Source organism: Tupaia chinensis, unplaced genomic scaffold, assembly GCF_000334495.1.
Source record: "Tupaia chinensis unplaced genomic scaffold, TupChi_1.0 Scaffold000511_1, whole genome shotgun sequence".
NCBI lineage: Eukaryota > Metazoa > Chordata > Mammalia > Scandentia > Tupaiidae > Tupaia > Tupaia belangeri.
In genome coordinates this window covers 2,153,225-2,173,638 of record NW_006160024.1, presented here as the reverse complement: position 1 = coordinate 2,173,638, position 20,414 = coordinate 2,153,225, and the positions used below count along the sequence as shown (strand labels likewise).

Genomic DNA, 20,414 nt, shown 5'->3' with positions numbered 1-20,414 from the left:
GATTAGAGGCACCACTCCTTTTAAATTTTCTCTGCCACTATTAAATTTTTAAATAACTCTGTGCTATTTTAGTAATCAAAAACAAATAATACAAATAACACAAAAGTGTATTTCAATGGCCAATTAGAGCAACAAACAAAACCATCTTCTGGACTGGCTTCCTCAAAAATCTTTCAAACATTCAGTCTACCCTACATCCCAATGTTACTACTGGTTAACATTTCTAAAATGCCACTATCATGTAAACATGCTTAATCATGGACTAGCAGATGACATAATGGTTATGTCACTGGACTCCAGTTGACTGCAGTTCGAGTCCCGGGCCCGGCAGCTTAAAACTCACGCTGGGCACGTGTATATGTGTGCCCACGATCCAGAGAGGAAACTGGAGAAGAAGGGATTGTGGCATGGCCATCCCATCTGGGGGGTGATTTCTCACTTTTTCTGTCTTTCTATCTCTCCAGTGAGTACACGTGCCCTATAACAAAAATCTCTCTTTAAAAAAAATGCTTTATCAACCAACATACTTAATAGAAATGCTGTTTCTCTAGAAATGTGCTGCCTCAAGTGTCTTAAAACATAGAAGTAGGGACCAGATGGCGGTGCAACAGTAAAAGGCAATGCTCTCTGGGGCTGACCCACAAAGGGAAGTTCTAGGTTTGTATCTCAAGACTTCCCTGAGTATACCCAGGACATGCATGGGCACATGCACGCACCCATGATTCAGGGCTGGCTGAAGCAGGGGGTGGATCATCACATCAAGACCCTGTTTTGAGTGGTATCACTAGCTCAGTCTCAGAAGAAATCAATTTTAGGGGCCATTAGGTGGTGTGGTGGTTAAAGGTACTGGGCTCCCACATGGTTGACTGTGGTTTGAGTCCCAGACCTGGTGGCTTGCTCTCTCACTTTCTCCCTCTCTCTCTCTCTTGCTCGGCCCCTCTCTGGGTTAAATTAAAATAAATAAAGTTAAATAAAATAATTCTTAAAAAAAAAAAAAAAGATAGGACCATAGGACCATATTCCTGTCTTCCTGCTCTTAAAAAAAAAAAAGGGTGGGGGATGAATTGGTCAAGAAAGCTTTCTTAGCTTCGTGATTTTAGGATTATCTCTTCTATTAGCATGAAGTATTCAAAAATATAGCTGAGTACCTTCTGAGATATGCCTCTTTTGTTCCCATCCCCACATTTGTTACCATATCTTTCCTTATCCCTAATACACATACCTGTTCATCAATTTAGGTTCAACTTCCAGAATTTGTATCATCTATGTGGGACTATGACCTAGAAAAGGATGTGGTCAGGTCCTGACCATTCTAGTAACAACCAAGTTCCTGTGGTTATCCTATACTCATGTGTGAACTGGAATTAATAAAGTCATCTCACAGGTTCTGTTGCTGTTCTAAAGTAGAGACTCACTACCCTTTTCATACTGAACTTTTCCATAGAGGACTGTTTCATTTTAGAGAAACACTGTTTAGGAATTTGTTTTTCTAGAAGTCTTTTTACTTTCCCTCTGCTTCATTCCTTTCCATTCTGATACTATACTGGTCTTGTTGCTGTCTATAGTTTGGCTCCACCTATTTTGTTTCTTTTTTTTAAGAGGTGTTTGCCCTAGGGCATGTTCACTCCCTGGAGAGAGAGACAGAGACAGTGAGAGGGAAAGTGAGAAATCATCCCCCAAAAGAGATGGCTACACTGTAATCCCTTCTCCTCCACTTTCCTCCCGGGGTCTTGGGCATGTACCCACACATCCTGACATGATTTTCAAGCCACCAGGTCCAGGACTTGAACTGCAGTCAGCCTTGTGGGAGTCCAACAACACAGCTGTTCCACGTTTTGCTGCCCTCCCCCCATCTATTTGTTTTGTTTGTTTGTTTTGTTTTTGCTTTTAATTTGCCACAGAGTGCATTCACTTGCTGGAGAGACAGAGAAAGGGAGAGAAGAAAAGCAGCCCTCAATGGGGTGTGGTCATGCCAAATCCCTTCTCCTCCATTTCTCCATCCTATTGGGATTTTGCACACCCACACACACATACTTCACATGTTTTTCAAGCCTTTGGGGCCAGGATTCAAACTACATAGTCAGTCATGAGGGATCTAGCTCCCTTAACCACTTGCCAACGGGACCAGCTCTCCACTTGTATTTTTGAGGGTTGTGAAGTAACTTGTTACCTACTTTTTTGTAAACAGTAAGTTTTTGATTTTGCTATCCTAATTGCTCTGTTTTTATGGGGGAAATTAAAAAAATACTCCAATGCTGCTGTCAACTTTCCCAATTATTCTGTCAGTATAAGGTCTCCTTTTTCTTGACCCAAGTGTACATTCTATTCCATCTGGCACTCTTCTGTCTTAATAGTATTTGTTTTTCGTTTGTTGCTTTTCTCCTTCTCATTTCAATGTAAAATCTGTAAGAACTAACCATTTTACTCACCACACCCCTAGTATTATGCCAAAAATGCTACCACAATAAGCACTTGATAACACATATAAATGAATGAATAAATAAATAAATGAATAGAGGAACAGTGCCAATATTGGTAACCTAAATCTGTAGAGAATGAAACTTCTGGATCAGCCCATGGTATGGTGGTTAAAGCACTGAATACCATATGGCTGACTATGAGGTTTAAGTCTTGGATCTGGTAGTTTCAAAAACATGCTAGGAGTGTACATGCCTCTTCCTTTCAGGAAAAGGAAGGAGAGGTGGAGAAAAAGGTTTGCAGTGTGACCATTCCCCATGGGAAATGCTTTCTCACTTTCTCTCTCTCTTTTCTCTCTGTTTCTCTCTGGCTAGCATACACATTCTAGCAAATTAAAAAAAAAAAAAAAAAAAAAAAGAAATAGAGAAAATAAAACTTTCCTTACCCTTCCAATAATCATGTATACAGTCTTCCATCAAATAAAAGATTAGCTCATCTGTATTAAGACTCATCTTGGAACCAGTAGTTAGTGTAATGGCTATGTTGCTGAACTCCCACGTAGTCGAGTGCAGTTCAAGTCCCAGACCCGGTGGCTTAAACTCACACTGGGTGCATGTGCGTGCATGCCTAAGATCCCAAGAGGAGAATGGAGAAGGGATTGCGGTGTGGCCATTCCCCCTAGAGAGTGATTTCTCGCCTTCTATCTATCTGTCTCTCTGTCTTTCTGGTGAGTGCATGAGTCCTATAGCAAAAACCTCTCCAAAAAAAAAGATTCATCTTGATTAAAAAAATATTTAAGATATTCATATAACCTTTATGTTTAAAAGATATGCTAATATGGGACCAGCAGATGGCATGATGTTTGCATTGCTGGACTCCCATGTAGTCAACCTCAGTTCAAGTACTGGACCTGGTAGCTTAAAACTCATGCCAAGCACATGTGCATGCATGCCCAAAATCCCAAGAGAAGAGAGGAGAAGGGACTGTAGCGTGGTCATACTCCCTGGGGGCTAATTTCTCTCTTTCTGTCTGTCTCTCCAACAAACACACATGCCCTATAGCAAAACCTCTCTTAAAAATAGATGCTAATCATATAAATAACAAAATTATACGTTTTATTTTTAAAATTTTGCCAGAGGATAGAGACAGGGATAGGGGAGAAACAAAAATGCACTTTTCAGGGCCAACAGGTGGCATGGTGGTTAATGTGCTGAACTCCCATATGCTCGACCATGATTTGAGTCCAGGACCTGGTAGTTGGCTTTCTCCCGCTCCCTCTCCCTCTATGGCTCTCTCTAGTCAAACTGAGTAGTAATAAATAAAATTAAATAAATAATTATTTTCTAGAAAGTATTCTTCATGGAGCATTATCACACCACAGTTCCTTCTCCATTTCTCTCTCATTTCAGAATTTGGGGCACACACTCACATGTGCCAAATCTAGGGCTCAAACCAAACAGTCAGCTATGTGGGATGCAGTTACCTTAACTACCAGGACCCAGGTTGGTCCAATCCATATATTGCATAACAAAACAGGCAATGACATATACCTTCTAATTTTCAGTATTTTACATTTCGAAAATTTACTAAAATGGTTTGAGGGTTAAGGCACTGTACTCCCACATGGCTGACTCCATAATTCGAGTTCCAGACCAGGTGACTTGAAAATCATACTGGAGGACCAGCAGATGGTGTAATGACTGGACACCCATGTAGTCAACTGCAGTTCGAATCCTGGGCCCAACAGCTTAAACTCACGCAAACTCACGTGTGTATGCATGTCCAAAATCCCAAGAGAAGAATGGAAAAGGGATTGTGGCATGGTCATCCCCCTGGGGGGGTGATTCTCACTTTCTGTCTTCTGGTGAGTATATACACCCTATAAAATCTCTCTAAAAAAAAGAAAGAAAATCATGCAAGGAGTGTGTACGTGCATGCTCAAAATCCTGAGAGAATGGAGGAGAAGGGATAATAGCATGGTCATCCACTCTAGGGAGTGATTTCTCACTTTCACCCCTTTGTCTCTCTCTGACTGGTGAGCATACATGCCCTATGACAAAAATCTTGCTTTGATTTTTTTTTTTTTGAGAGATTTTCACTGTAGGGTGCGTGCGCTCGCCAGACAGACAGAGAGAGACATAGAGACAGAAAGCGAGAAATCACCCCCAAGGGGGGATGGTCACGCCACAATCCCTTCTCCTCCATTCTCCTCTCAGGATCTTGGGCATGCATGCACACGCGCCCGGCGTGAGTTTTAAGCCACCGGGTCCGGGACATGAACCGCGGTCAACTACGTGGGAGTCCAGCGACATAGCCATTACGCTAACTGCTGGTTCCCTTGATTTTTTTTTTTTAAAGAAATTTGTGCTATAGGGTTCCTACAATTGCCAGAGACACAAAGCAAAAAATCACCCCCCCAGGGGGATAGCCATGCCACAATCCCTTCTCAATTCTTCTCTTGGGATCTTGAGCATACACACTCATGTCCCCACTGTGATTTTTAAGCCACCAGATCTGGGACTTGAACTGTGGTTGACCATGTGGGAATCCAGCGACGAAACCATTACACCATCTGCTGGTCCCTATGGCAAAATTTAAAAAAATCAAATCTTCAAAAATCTTAAAAAAAAATCCTGAAAGACTAAAAAATAGATTTCAACTAACCTTATGTTTCTCACGTTTTCTCCTTTTGGATTTTTTCTTTTCTCTTTCCTTCTTGTGCTTTTTTCTTGATTTTCTATAGGCTTTCTCATTTTTCTGCTTTTCATCCTCCTTTGTTTCCTGTTCTTGGGTCTCTTCAAATCCTGCATCATCTATTTCACCATCTTCTAATTCACCATCTTCTCTGTAGAAGAAAATGAAAATTTTTATTTTTAAATGTTAATTCTGTAACAAATATTAATAGAAACATTTTCAAAAGAAAAAAGTATGTACCAAGAATTTAAGTTATATTCATTTAGATAAGGGACTGAAAAATTTCTTCTATAGAAGTCCAGATATTAAATAGTTTATATTTATAAGGCCATATATGATTTCTGTTGTAAAGCCTTCCTCTTCTCTTTTTTACAACAGTTTGAAAATTTAAGAAACATTTTCAGTAGCCAAAGTTTTCAAACCTCTGATTTAGATTAAGATGACTGACTCTCACAAAATGAATGATCAAATACAGTGCTACCCCAAAGGATTACAACAGTTACCATCTATTAAGCTACCTTTTAAAAAAAGTTAAACTAAAATACTTCAGGAAACATTCTAATTATAGGAAGTAATTTTAAACTTAGTGGCCTGTAGTCAGCATAAATAGTTTCAGAAAAAGAGCAATTTATAATAATTCTTACTAACAAATTAAACTTCAATAAGTAATCAAATTTCAATATACAGGTAAGTAACAGAAACCAAGCCACAAAAGAAGCACTGTAAATTCCTGTAAAAAGTATTCATAGAGGGCCGGCAGGTGGCATGGTGGTTAAGGGCGCTGGACTCCCACATGGCTGACTGTGGTTCAAGTTATATATATATATATATATATACACACACACACACACATATATGTATATATATTCATAGAAAAATGGGACCACCAGCGGGACCAGAAGTGGCGTGGTAGTTAAACGTGCTGGATTCCCACATTGCTGACCGCAGTTCAAGTCCTGGACCTGGCCACTTGCTCTCTCCCTTTCCTTTTTTCTCTCCCTCTCTAGTTCAAAATAAAGAATAATAATAATGAAATTAAATAAATAATTCTTAAAAAAAAAAAAAAAAAAGGAAAGAAGAATGAGACCAGCAGATGGCATAATGGTTATATTGCTGGACTCCCACACAGTTAACTGTGGTTCAATTCCTAGACCTGGCAGCTTAAAACTAGTGCTGGGCACATGTTTGCCCAAAATCCAGAGAGAATTGAGAAGGGATTGTGGGGTGGCTGTACCCTCAGGGGGTGATTTCTTGTTTTCTGTCTCTCTGTCTCTGGTGAGCCCATGTGCCCTATAGCAAAACTCAATCTAAAAAAAAAAAAAAAAAAAAAGTATTCATAGAAGTTAAAAATCTAATTCTACTATCTAAATACCGATATCTCTGCTATTACGGAGACTGTATCCTAGAAACTGACTTTTATATTGAGTATCACTTTAACAGTTATAGAATCCAAAATTTTCATTAATAATATTTTTACACAAAAATAATCCAACTGATATATATGAAAAGATGAAAACATAAAACAGCTATAACAATTAACCATGCTTCCATAACATTACAGTTTGAAAAAAAATGCAAACTACTACAAATAGTACATGATAGTGCAGAAAGGCAAACATCTATATAACTGGCAGCAACTGAGAAACACCCAACTATGGTATGGGCATTTTCAACGTAATTTGAAATTACAAGGATGTGTAATATCTAGAATGCAAAACTGATCATGCTGCTCTCCTGATAAAACTCTTCAGTAATGATATACTATCTCAAATTTGCTTTAAACTAATCACTAGAGGTGTAGGAAGTGGTCTCACCAAGACTGACTGTGAGTGCTAACTATTAAAACTGTGGTAGGTGTATATGAAGATTAATTCTACTATTCTTTGTATGTTTGAAGTTTTCTATAATAAAAAGATAATCTTCGGGACCAGCAGTTAGCATAATGGCTATGTCACTGGACTCCCATGTAGTCGACCGCGGTTTGAGTACCGGACCGGGTGGCTTAAATTCATGCTGGGCGCATGTGCATGTGTGCCCAAGATCCCAAGAGGAGAATGGAGGAGAAGGGATTGCGGCGTGGTCATCCCCTCTGGGGGGTGATTTCTCGCTTTCTGTCTCTCTGTCTCTCTCTGTCTTTCTGGTAAGTGCACGCGCCCAATAAGAAAAAAAAAAAAAAAACTTCTCCAAAAAAGAAAAAACAAGATAATCTTCAATTGTTCTCCTTTGGCCTGAAGATAATATTAAATCTCCTTGATATTGTCAAAAGGTCCTTTATAACTGATACCCTGCTTACCCAGCTACTTTCAATTTCTTGTCTCTAAGACTTAAACATTGCCTAAAACCTCTCATTGCCCTGCTTGCCTCACTGCTGCCCTCTCCCTGGCTCCTTCACATGGCTAGTTCCAATTTAATATTTATAACCAGTTTAAATATTTCCTCCAAGAATATTTCCTCATTACCTAGATTTAAGTGAGATGCTGTTCCATCTTAGTTATTTCCGAAATAACTCTATTTCTTGTATTACTGCACTCTGGACATTATGTTTAAATATCTTGTTTTATTGATGGCTGAAAGGATTATATGACTGTCTTTCACAGATATATCTCTAGCACCCCTCATAATACTCTGCTGTTTGCTGAATATATTATAGCCAGAACTTTTGCATTAAAGAACAGGCACATGATACTATCCTAAATTGGCAGTAAAGTCATTGTTATTTTTCTCCAGCTTCTATTCTAAAATCAAAGAGACATGTAGGCATGTATTAACTGACAGACCTAAAAAATTCTTGTGAGGTAGACTTGGCATTCTAGTTATTTTAATAAAAATAGCCTAAACTTGTATAAAACTATAAAACCTTATAGCCCAAGAGAATTATTTACCAAATACATATATTTACCAAAAAAAAAGTGTAAGAATGTTTTTTTGCTTTGTTTTTGTTTTAGTTTTTTGAGAGGTTTTCGCTATAGGGCGCATGCGCTCGCCAGACAGAGAGAGAGACATAGAGACAGAAAGCGAGAAATCACCCCCTAGGGAGGATGGTCACGCTGCAATCCCTTCTCCTCCATTCTCCTCTCGGGATCTTGGGCACGCATGCACATGCACCCGGCGTGAGTTCTAAGCCACCGGGTCCAGGACAGGAGCTGCAGTCGACTACGTGGGAGTCCAGCAACATAGCCATTATGCTAACTGCTGGTTCCCGAAAAAAGTGTAAGAATGTTTTTATCAGATTTAGTCATTATAGTAAAAAATTACCAATAACACAAATCTCCATCAATAGGTAAATAGATACATAAATTGTGCTATATATATATATAGCAATACTACTACACAGAGAAAATTAACTACTGCTATACAAAACAATGTGGATACATTTTATGGACATCATAATAACCAAAAGAAGCCAGACACAAGACACTGGTGTAAGCTCCCATTTATATGTACTTTAAGAAGAGACAAAACTGATTTATAGTGATAGAAGTCAGAATAGTGACTGCTTTTTGGAGGGGTATAAACAACAAAAAAAGGGGTACTAAGTAAATTTCTGAGGTATTAAAATATTCTATACATTTATCTGTATGGTGGTTACTATGTATATGTGGAGTATCTAGTAACTTCACAGAAAAACTATATATGGATTTCAACTTCTGCATTAAAATAAACTCAAAATAACTTGTTATAAAAACATCAGTTTGAAAAGAGCCCCTATCAAAGCAACATAAATTCCACTAGAATTAAAGCAAGAACAAACACCAAATTTATGATGAATCTTGGATGAAAGGATAGTGAAATCACTATGCTTTATGGAAAGTTTAAGGAAACAATGCTCCCAAAGAAATTAGAAGTTCACAGATGGATAATTCACTTTAAGAAGGGATGAGATCATGTCGAACATGACGTTGGAATCAGCAGCCAATCCACATCAATTTGCAAGGAGAAAAGTAATCTTGTCATTGCCCTAATTGAAGAGAACCAATGATTAACAGCAGAAACAGTAACACCACAGACATATTAACTGATTCAGCTTACACAATTCTGAGTGGAAAATTAAAGTGGAACAAACTTTCTACAGGTGGGTGCCAAAAACTGTTGCACACAGCAGCAACAGAAAGGAATAGAGGCTTGGACAGAAATTTTACACAAGTGGTATTAAGATGAAAATATCTTGATCAAAGAACTGAAAGAAATTTTTTTTAATGAAACATGGTTTTACCAATTTGACCCTGAAGACAAAACACAATCAAAGCAATAGCTACCAAGAGATGAAAGTGGTCTAGTTAAAGTAAAAGTGGACTGGTCAAGAGCTAAAGTCATGGCAACAGGTTTTTGGGACACTCAAGACATTTTACATTTTTACTTTCTGGAGGGCCAAAGGACAATAACATCTGCTTACTGTGAGAGTGTATTGAGAAAGTCAGCCAAAACGTTAGCAGAAAAGCACCTGGAAAAGCTTCACTAGAGAGTTCTTCACCACAACAATGCTGCTCATTCCTCTCATCAAACAAGAGCAATGCTGTGAAATTATCAGGCATCCACCTAATGTTCTGATTTGGCTCCTTCAGACTTTTCATTTTTCTCTCTCTCTCTCTCTCTTTTTTTTTTTTCCGAGTGTTTTGCTACAGGGTGCGTGTGCTCGCCAGAAAAAGAAAGAGAGAGAGAGACAGAAAGAGAGAAATCATCCCCCAGGAGGAATGGCCATGCTGCAATCCCCTCTCCTCTAGGGATCTTGGGCATGCACGCACACGCTCCCAGCATGAGTTTAAGTCACCAGGTCCGAGGCTTGAACCGTGATCAATTACATGGGAGTCCAGCAACATAGCCATTATGCCAATTGCTGGTCCCACTGACTTTTCGTTTTCTAACCTTGAAAATTTTTTTAAAGGGAACCCACTTTAATTCAGTTAATAATATAAAAAAAGACTACACAGACATGATTAAATTCCCAGGATCCTCGGTTATATAAGGATAGGCAAAATGGCTGGTACCGCTTACAAAAGTGTCTTGAACTTGATGAAACTTATGTTGAGAAATAGGTTTAAGTTTTTTAAATCTGATTTTTTTAATTTAATTTTATTCATTGTCATTATTTTATTTTATTTTAAAAGCTGACCAGAGAGAGACAGCGAGAGGGTGGGAAAGTGAGAAAGCAGCTGCCAGTTCCAGGACTCAAACAGCAGTCAGCCATGTGGGAGTCCAGCCACCTTAACCACCACCCCCACTGCTAGCCCCTGAATTTTATTTTTCCACAAATTCTTTGGTCTTTTTCTACATGTATTTGTGAAAACTCATCAAGTTGTACATTTAAGAATTGTGCACTTGGGGCCAGCAGGTGGTATGGTTAAGGTGTTGGACTCCCACATGGTGGATCACAGTTTAAGAGTCCCGGACCTGGTGGCCTGCTTTCACAACTTCCCTCTCTCTTTCTCTCTGGGAAGCAAATATGCCCTTATAGCAAATTTTAAAAAATAATAGTAATAAATGAAATTAATTTTTTTTGAGAGATTTTCACTGTAGGGCGCGTACGCTCGCCAGAGAGAGACATAGAGACAGAAAGCGAGAAATCACCCCCCAGGGGAGATGGTCATGCCACAATCCCTTCTCCTCCATTCTCCTCTCGGGATCTTGGGCACGCACGCACACGCGCCCGGCGTGAGTTTTAAGCCACCGGGTCCGGGACACGAACCGCAGTCGACTACGTGGGAGTCCAGCGACATAGCCATTACGCTAACTGCTGGTTCCCAAATTAATATTTTTTAAAAAAGAATTTCACACTTTACTATGCATATTTATACCACATTAAAATTTAAAATACAAATGATCAAGCAAATCTATGGATATTGATCTAATCCTTTACTCTTTCTCCCATCTTGAACTACTTAAAGCATAAAAATCTTTATATCTTCAAATCACTAATTAATATTTAGCATTTTGAGTAAAGCTATTTAAAAACAAAGTTCTTGAGCTGAAAGTGCTACATATGAATTTATATCCTACTCCGCATATATTCTTTAACTCTGAAATATGGGCCATTTATATTTGTTATTAAATATAAATTGCTGCAAGTTAAAAACTTTTTTCCTTCTCCTTTCTTATCAAAAATAAGAGTGAAAGATGAAATAAAGAACAATTATATGCACGTCTATAAACTGCTTCCAAATGCTTTAAAAAGTCAGCTTCGGGCATATATATAAAGCACATGTGGCATAATGTTTCCATTATGAAGAAGATTTAATGGAAGGAAAGCCAAATTCTAGTTCCAGTTAATTCACCAAAATAAAATAAAGCGTTCTTGACTGAGTACCTTGTAATGTATCAGATTCTAACCTAGATCTGTGGTTTTGAGAAAAAGTAACAACAGAAGAGATAACAGAAGTAATTGAAAGTGCTTTGGAGGCATGGTGGTTAAGGCGGCTGGATCCAACACCACCAACCTTTTGGTTCAAGTCTCAGACCACGTGACTTGAAAAATATAGGGCACATGTGTGTTACTGCCCAATAATCCCAAAAGGAGAAATGGAAAAGGGATTGTGATGTGACTGTTCTCCATTGGGGAGCACTTTCTTGCTCAAAACTCCTATACTTCCCCACCCACAGCAAACACACATACCCTCTGGCTAAATAAAAAAATATATATATTGTTGTGGGATTTTTTGAGTTTGCTATAGGGCCTGTGTGCTCATCAGAGACAGAGACAGAAAATGAGAAATCACCCTCCCCCCCGGGGTGGATGGCCACACCACAATCCCTTCTCTTCCATTCACCTCTCAGGGTTTTGAGCACACACGCATATGTACCCAATGTGAGTTTCAAGTCACTGGGTCTGGGACGCGAACCAAAGTCAATTACATGGGAAGTCCACTGACAGGACCATTACATCATCTGCTGGTCCCAATATTGCTGTTTAAAGCCTAGAGTAACTTTAAAAACCAAAATGCTGGGACCAGCAGGTGGCATGGTGGTTAAGATATTGGACACTCCCACATGGCCAACCACGGTTCAAATCCTGGACCTGGTGGCTTGCTTTCTCACTTTCTCTCTCTCTTTCTCTGTCTCTCTCTGAGCAAATTAAGTGAATGAATAAATAAAGTTAAATAATCCTTTAAAAATAAAAAAAAGTGCTTAGCATCCTCTAGATTTCAAACTAGTTCAACACTACTATATAGCTATTGTGGACTAAACTCAAAATATTTTTTATTTATTTATTCATTCATCTATTTTAATTTGAACAGAGAGAGATACAGAGAGAGATAGTTAAAGTGAGAAAGCAAGCCACCAGGTCTAGGACTCAAACCACGGTCAGTCATGTGGGAGTGTCCAGCACCTTAACCACCATGTCACCTGCTGGTGCCAAACTCAAGATATTTTTAAAAACTTAATAAATCAAAAAGATAAAATCCTTGGTCAATTACATATCGGTGACTTCTTATTAACATAAAAATAAGAGAGTGATTATGTCCTTTCAAGAAAGTGGCATATTTATGTTACATACTACAGACAGGTAAATAACTGTCCAGTTAATAAAGAATACTATTTTCAGAGTTCATCTCTTGGGAAATCTACAGAAACAGAAAGCAGATTAGGGATTGCCAGAATGTGGAGTTTTGAACAATGGGTATAGGGTTTCTTTTTGGTGTGATGAAAACATTCTAAAATTAAATAGTAGTGAAGACTGAGCAACTCTGAACACACTAAAACCCATTGTATACGTTAAAGGGTAAACTGTCTCAGTAAAGCTATTTTTATAAAATTTTTTTCTCTAGACTTAAATATCCAGAATTGAGATAACTGAAAAAAATCATACTACACTATGGTATAGACTCTGAAATTGGTCAATATCCTCACTGTCCATGAATATTATTATTATTATACCTTATTCTGAGGTAATTATTCACTAAATCCTCAAAATATTTTTCTCCATTCTGATATCATTGGCCATAAAAATATATGAACCTGAATCATTCAGTCTTACCTCACAGGTACTTTCTGCTTTTTCTTTATTCTTGCCTAAAGGCTCCTGTTACAAGCTATAGATCAGAAACTGAATTTTCTGGAAGAAACACAAAAGCCTCAATAAAAGACTATACAAATACTCCTGATGCGTGATATTACAAAGACAGAACTCAAATTCAAACTTCCTTGGATAAGCTGAAATGATCACTATACAAGACATTTTCCAGATCGTACTAGTGACTATTTCAGGTTTTCCAGGATTTTTTCACAGTTCAAGAACAGACAACTTAATAGAAGTAGACTGCTTATCCTAACACCAAAAGAATGTAAACTTCCTAGATGCTTGAAACTATTACTTGCAACACTTTTCTCTTCATACTTCTGTACTAATTCACTGTTAACTCTTCCTTACCTGGATGACAAGAAGGGAATAGCTCTGTGCTAGTGCCCTGGCACCTTTCCATGTCTCCACAGAGTCCATGCATGTCCTGAGATCTTCCAGGATATGGAAACACAGGGAGTCTTCTACAGTGTTGCTACAAGGCTGTTTCTCATACATCTCCCTATTTTGCGGGAGGCTGCTATGAGGCAGTTTCCCATCCACCTTTTCTAGTCCCGACGAGGTCTGAGATTTACCACTTTTCCCATTCTATAGAACACAGCTGCAGGCTAAAAAAATGGTTATAGTATGGAAACTGGTCCTTAGCAAGAGAGTATCCACCACTTACATCACCCATCATCTGGCCCCTTTGGTTCCAGCATTGTACTGTGGGGCATACTAATGGTGCATTTGTCTATTAAGCAGTAAAACTGAATCCTACTGGCATGGTTAACAGATAACGTGCTTGGGCTGAGTCTGCCCATGGCTACTCTGATCTTTCCCTTTAACCTAAACAGCATACATATATGATCCTTTTAATTAACCTTTGAACTAACTCCCTACCTTACAGCTCCCCAAAATAGATGATTTCCCCTCAAAGAAAAAGCTGGCCATACAGGGGCTATAGAAGAGATAGCTTATAAGAGTTTTTCTGATTTTAAATTCATCCCAGACCTGAATCTTGGTCATTTCTATCCTGGATGTCTTATTTTGGCTTCTTTATACAGTTTCAGAAAGTTTCTCTTATAAATTACTATGGGTGGGGCCTGCAGGTGGCAGTGGTTAAGGGCGCTGGACTCCCACATGGCCGACCATAGTTTGAGTCCTGGACCTGGCAGCTTGCTTTCTCACTTTCTCTCCCTCTCCTTCTCTCACTTTGTTCCTCTCCAGTCAAATAAAAATAAAGTTAAATAAATTATTTTTTAAAATAAATTACTAGTGGTAAAATCTTATTAATATCTACAGCCTTCAAAGTGCTTTTATTCTTATCCTTTACCCAATACATTCTTACACACTTTGGATTTCATTTAGTTTGTAGAAAATCAGCTTACATCTTTTTGGTTATCTATAACTATGGCAATTTTTACTCGTTTTACTCTTCAAATTGATTTTAGATATTTTCTTCCCATGTCTTTCAAGAGACCATGATTCTCTTAGAATAGATATCTAAATGGACACTGATCCCTCTGTATGGTGTTGATATAACTTGAAAGTTATCATATGTGTTTTTAACATCAGTTGAAAAGATAAATATCTTAGATTGGTGCAAAAGTAACTGTGGTTTTGTATTGTTGAAATTTGCTGTTTGATATTATATACATTCTTAAAGAAACATGCCTATGCTATAAATCATTTCAATACACTTTTCTCACTTTTTTTTTTACAAATGATTTATTACTTGCTTTTTATTTTAGATGTGCTTTATGTTAGACAAAAAGCTAATATAAGTGATTTTTTTTTCTTCTTAAGGTTTTTGTCATAGGGGGTGCATGCTTGATGGAGTTGGAGGTGAAGGGGGAGAGAGAGAGAGTGTTAAGAAACCACCCTAGGGAGAATGGTCATGCCACAATCCCTTTTCCTTCATTCTCCTCTAGGAATTTTGGGTGTACACATGCCTGGTATGATTTTCAATTTGGGGACTCGAATTGTAGTCAGACATGCCACCTACTGGCCCTTCAAGCAATTTTCTTATTAGAGTTCAAAATGGGTCATAAAGTAGCAGAGACAACTCACAACATCAACACAGTTGGCTCAGGAACTGCTAAGGAACAGTGGTAGTTCAAGTTTTGCAAAGTAGACAAGAGCCATGGAGATGAGGCTATTGTTACCAGCTACTATCACAAAAGTGCCGACTGTATTTGAGTCTAACACTCTATTAAACACTGCCTATGTTTTTGTGACATAAGAAGAAATAAATCAAGAATGAATCTCCAGTCCCCAAATAAACTGATTGGAATTTAATTTCTAGTATCCCTCTCAATATGTAATAAATATTTTCTTTTTCTTTTTACCTATCTCTTCCACTCAGTGTGGTAACACATACTAAACTTGTTTCTTACCCAGCAAACTGATTAACCTAGCTTTTTTTTTTCCCCCTTGAAGCTTTGATGGTGGTTTATACTTTTCATGAAAGGTACTAACTGTAGAGCTTTTAATTGATAAAACTACAAAGTATACAAACAAATCAAAATAAAATTCTGAACAGTAAGATGAAACTAAAACTGAGATTAGTTTATATAGGAATATGCCAAAAACCCCTAACTTTTAGATGTGAGCTGCAAAGTTTCCTCTTAGCGTCAGGAAACAAGGACTTGGCATAAGATGCATTCCCAAGACAAAAACAGACCAGCTACTCAAGAGAAGCACAATAGTTTCCCTAAGAGTAAGATCAAAGAGAAATCTCTCCCCTGAGTCCTCATAAAGACATTATCATCTGATATAATGGACAATACCTGAAATGATGGGCACTGTCCTCTAGACCAAAATAAGTTTATTACTTAAAGTATGCCTTAATTTGAATCAAAGATATGTTTAAAAAGTTCAGTTAAGAAAAGATGAGAATAAGGCCAGCTGGTGGAATGGTGGTGAAGATAGCTGGATCCCATGTGGCCAACTGTGCAGCCTGAGCTCCAGACCTAGCAGCTTCAAAGACACATCAGGCACATGTTGTATATGTCCAAAAGTCCAAAAGGAGAAATGGAAGAGAAGGGGCTAAGAAATAACCATCTTCCATAGGGAGTGCTTTCTCACTTTCTCTCCCCATCTCTCTCCATCAAGTGCATCCACCCTCTGGCAAATTAAAAAGAAAAAAGTAAAAACAATGATAGGTCCAGCCACTGTGGCACAAGTAGTAAGAAGTTACTCCATGATGCAGAAGCCATATGGAAGGGCTGGGTTTGATTCATGGGTCAACCTGTACATGCTGGGCATGTTCCAGTGATCCTGGCTGGCTGGATAGGCTAGGGAGAGAATCAAGGCATGAGATCCTCTGTCTCTGTCTCATGAAAGAAAAAAAGAAACTTTAAAAAAAAAAGAAAAAGAAAAAAAGGGACCAGCAGTTAACGTAATGGCTATGTCGTTGGACTCCCACGTAGTCGACAGCGGTTCAAGTCTCGGACCCGGCGGCTTGAACTCATGTCGGGTGCGTGTCGTGTGTGCCCAAGATCCCGAAAGGAGAATGGAGGAGAAGGAATTGTGGCGTGGCCACCCCCCCTGGGGGGTGATTTCTCACTTTCTATCTCTCTGTCTCTCTTTATGGCGAGCACACGCGCCCTTTAGCGAAAACCTCTCCAAAAAAAAAGCAAAAAGAAAAGCATAGGGGAAAAGATGGTGGTGCAGTGGTAAAATGCAGAGCTCTATGAGGTAATTATGCATGGCAAGGTTCCTATTTCAAGCCTGGAGACTCTGCTGGGATCCCTGATGTGTGAGTGTGTGCCTGTTTCTCACTCATGGAAGAAATCATTTTTAAGAGAAAAATAATTATGTAAGGAAACAATAATATACAAGTAAAAATATTGTCTGATGTTTTCATTTAAAATCCACAACATCTAGTGCGGTGATTTTTTAAAAGAATTATTTTATGTAACATTTATTTATTCATTTATTTTTAATTTTGACCAGAGAGGGACAGAGTGCGTGAGTGAGTGAGTGAGTGAGTGAGTGAGTGAGAAAGCAAGCTTCTAGATCTGGGACTCAAACTGCGGTTGGCCATCTGGGAGTCCACCACCCTTAACCACCATGTCACTTGCCAACCCTAACAATTCTTAAAAACTGTATGTATTTAAAACCTTCAGCCTTCCAGCTTTAAAAAAAAAAAACAAAAAACGATCATTCACTCATTTAATATATATTTATTCATTGCTTTTTCTGTGGGAATACAATGGTAAACAATAAGAAACATAATTTCTTCACTCAAAATTCTTATTCTACTGGTAGGAGAGATAGACACCAAAGAACCACACTTGTATGGTTGTTATTTATGAACCACACAAATAAATAACAACCATACAAGTACATGAAGAAGGTAAATTGTATTATGAGAGCACACAGTGGGTAAATGTCACCTGTCAGGGAAGTCTAGGTGGTCTTCCTTGAGAAACTCATGACAGAACTGAGATGAGCCATTAACCTGAAAGAGGTGGTAAGTGACAGACCTCCGTAAACAGAAGATCCTCTGTATGAGCAAAATACTGTGCAGAAGAGAGCATGATGCACTACAGAAACTGAGACAAGGCCAACATCACTGGATCAAAAAATTAACATGAATTATTTTAATTCCCCTATAGTTATTTTAACATTTGTCAGGAAATGGTGGCCACCAAAGGAAACTAGTTAGTTTGATGAGATTTTAAATTAAGAAGATATTAGTATTTGAATAGTATTTTCTTAAGGTTTCAAAGAACATGAGTCCTAACTTTTTAATCATATTTATTTATTTAAAGGTTTTTGCCATAGAATACAAACACTCACTGAAGAAAGACAGAGACAGAGAGGAAAATTGAGAAATCATTCCTTAGGGGGATGGCCACACACTACAATTCCTTCTCCTCAAGTCTCATCTTGGGATTTTGGGCAAGCACACATGCCTGGTGTGATTTTTATTTTTCCCCTAAGAAGAGGGCACAGGGCCAGCAGGTGGCATGGTAGTTAAGGTGCTGAATCCCACATATCTGACTCTATGGTTCGAATACCGGACCTGGGCGCTTAAAAAACACACTAAGCAAGTGTATGTGTGCCCAAAAGCCCAAGAGGAGAATGGAGGAGAAAGGACTGTGATGTGGCCATCATAGGGGATTTCTCACTTTCTCACTCTCTCTCTAGTGAGCGCATGGAACCTATGATAATTAATTAATTAACTAACTAATAAAGGAAGGTGCCAGGTGGAGGCACAAAAGTAATTCAACTGAATCCACATGAGAAGGGTTCTGGCTTCAATCCCAGGACCTCCATGAGCATGTCAAACATTCAGGTTTGTGACCTAGTACAGCTGAGAATGGAAGTGAACCCTGGTGTGAAGATCCTATTGAAAGTGCCTATTTCTCTCTCTGTATAAATAAACAAACTTTTGGGCAATTCCCGTAGACTGGTGGTTAAGGGAGCTGGATTCCACATGGCCAACTGAGCAGTTCAAATTCTTGCCCCAGTGGCTTAAAAAACACACAGGCACATGTACACACTTACCCTAAGTCTCACAAAATGTAGAAATGACAGAGAAGGAATTGTGGCATAATCATGCCACATGGAAGTGCGCTTTCTCTTTCTGCCTCAGGCAAATAAAAATAAATTAATAAACAAACTTTTAAGAGAAAAGGTAAAGACTTAACCAAAGCTTGAAAATGGGTTTTATTTGAGTCCCAGATAAGTTGATAAAGAGTTGGTGCATTTTAGGTAACAGCACTAGGAAAAAGTCTCCACATCAAAGTTAGAAGAGGAAAAGAAAAGAGAGGAATCCTGGGGAAAAAAATTAAAACTTCCATGTTATTACTAAGGCCTGCAGTTCAATTGAAAGAAAAAACAGTTAAGCATCAATATCCAGGGAGAGTATAATGAGGTGGGTGGCTGCCAGAACAGCAATTTCCACCTAAAGTTTAAGAGAATGAAAAACAAAAACAAAAACAAAAACCTATTGCTTAATGAGGATACAGTTTTCTAGCAAAGGGAGAGGTCATCTGACCCTTGAGACTAAAATAGGAGTGTTAAACAAAAACAATAACCAGTGAAGAACGAAAAGCTCTAAAACCAGAAAGATCTACGTTCAAACTCTGCTTCTTAAACATATACTAGCTATCTGAACTTGAATAAGTTAGCCCATCCCTCTGATACTGTTTTCTCATCTATTTCCTAATTTTAAAAGAATTATTTTCACCATCACAGCATTTTAAGAAAAAGTGAGATAAAGTTAGGTAATTACCTAGCACTGTACCTAGTAGATAGTCCTTAACTAAAGCTTCCTTTCCCCTTGGTGATTCTGCCTGAAATATATGAATTGAATGGTATTCTGTAGCTAAACTATAAATACTTTCATAGAAATGAATTGGGAAAGGTTATAAATCCAAGGAGCAAGGAGTATATAAGGGAAATAATATCTTACTTTCCTTCAGAGAATAAAATGAAAAACTTTCTTGAACAGTTAAAAGAAAACAAAACAAACAAAAAAAAATGGTGCAGACCAAGCTTGGAGTCTGTTCCTCGAAGTATACTTACCCACTTCATCCCATCATTATGCAATGCTTAGCAGCAGTCTATATGAAAGCCTCACATGTTCGCAAAGCCTCCCCAAGGCAACAATTAAACATAAGATGGAGTGTGGTACTTAATGTTCACAGCGATTATAGTGACGATCAATGTTTATAACTGATGCCAATAAGAAAAGGATAAATCAATAACCACTGGTAGAAAAGGCATGCATGTCTTTGCCTTTTATTTACAGAGTTATTTTGAAAATGTTTCCAATAAAATGGGTTTCTGATAATAAATTTATCTGTTAATGCTCAATTCCTTGCCTCTGTTCAATGCCAGATGGAAGGAGTATTGCTGTACATTAATCTAGGAATTTAGAATTTTTAAATATATGCCTAAGTTCATATGTTTGACATTGTGAAGAAAAACCATACCATTCCTCAAATATCCTTTATGCCTTAAGCAGAGACAGATTAATATGTGAATAAACCAAAACTATGAACTTGTTTGACATAGTAGTTTTTTTAAGATTACAATTTAATAATTATTCTACTTTATATTTCATTCACTTTCTTGGATTGTTAACTAAGAAAGAATTTATTTACTTTCATTCCCTTTTGATTTATGCTCTTCATTTAGGCTCTTCAGTGCAGGCTGGAGAAGACAGAAATTCTACAGAAATAGATCTTAGCAAATAATCCCTCCTAATGAGAATGTCTGAAATCAGTCTTCTAGGTGTCATAACAAAAGTCAAAAAACATTACTTACACAATATCTCTATATAGCAGTTCTT

At 38.1% G+C, this 20,414-nt stretch overlaps 1 protein-coding gene across 1 annotated transcript in view; it reads right to left on the bottom strand.

Moving 5' to 3' along the window:
• ZC3H6 (zinc finger CCCH-type containing 6) overlaps positions 1–20,414 on the bottom strand; it is a 79,630-nt gene that overhangs the window by 48,956 nt on the left and 10,260 nt on the right. Inside the window, exon 2 of the mRNA XM_006156677.3 lies at positions 5,083–5,263. Coding sequence (XP_006156739.1) covers positions 5,083–5,263 — 181 coding nt within the window. The remainder of the gene's footprint in view (positions 1–5,082; positions 5,264–20,414) is intronic.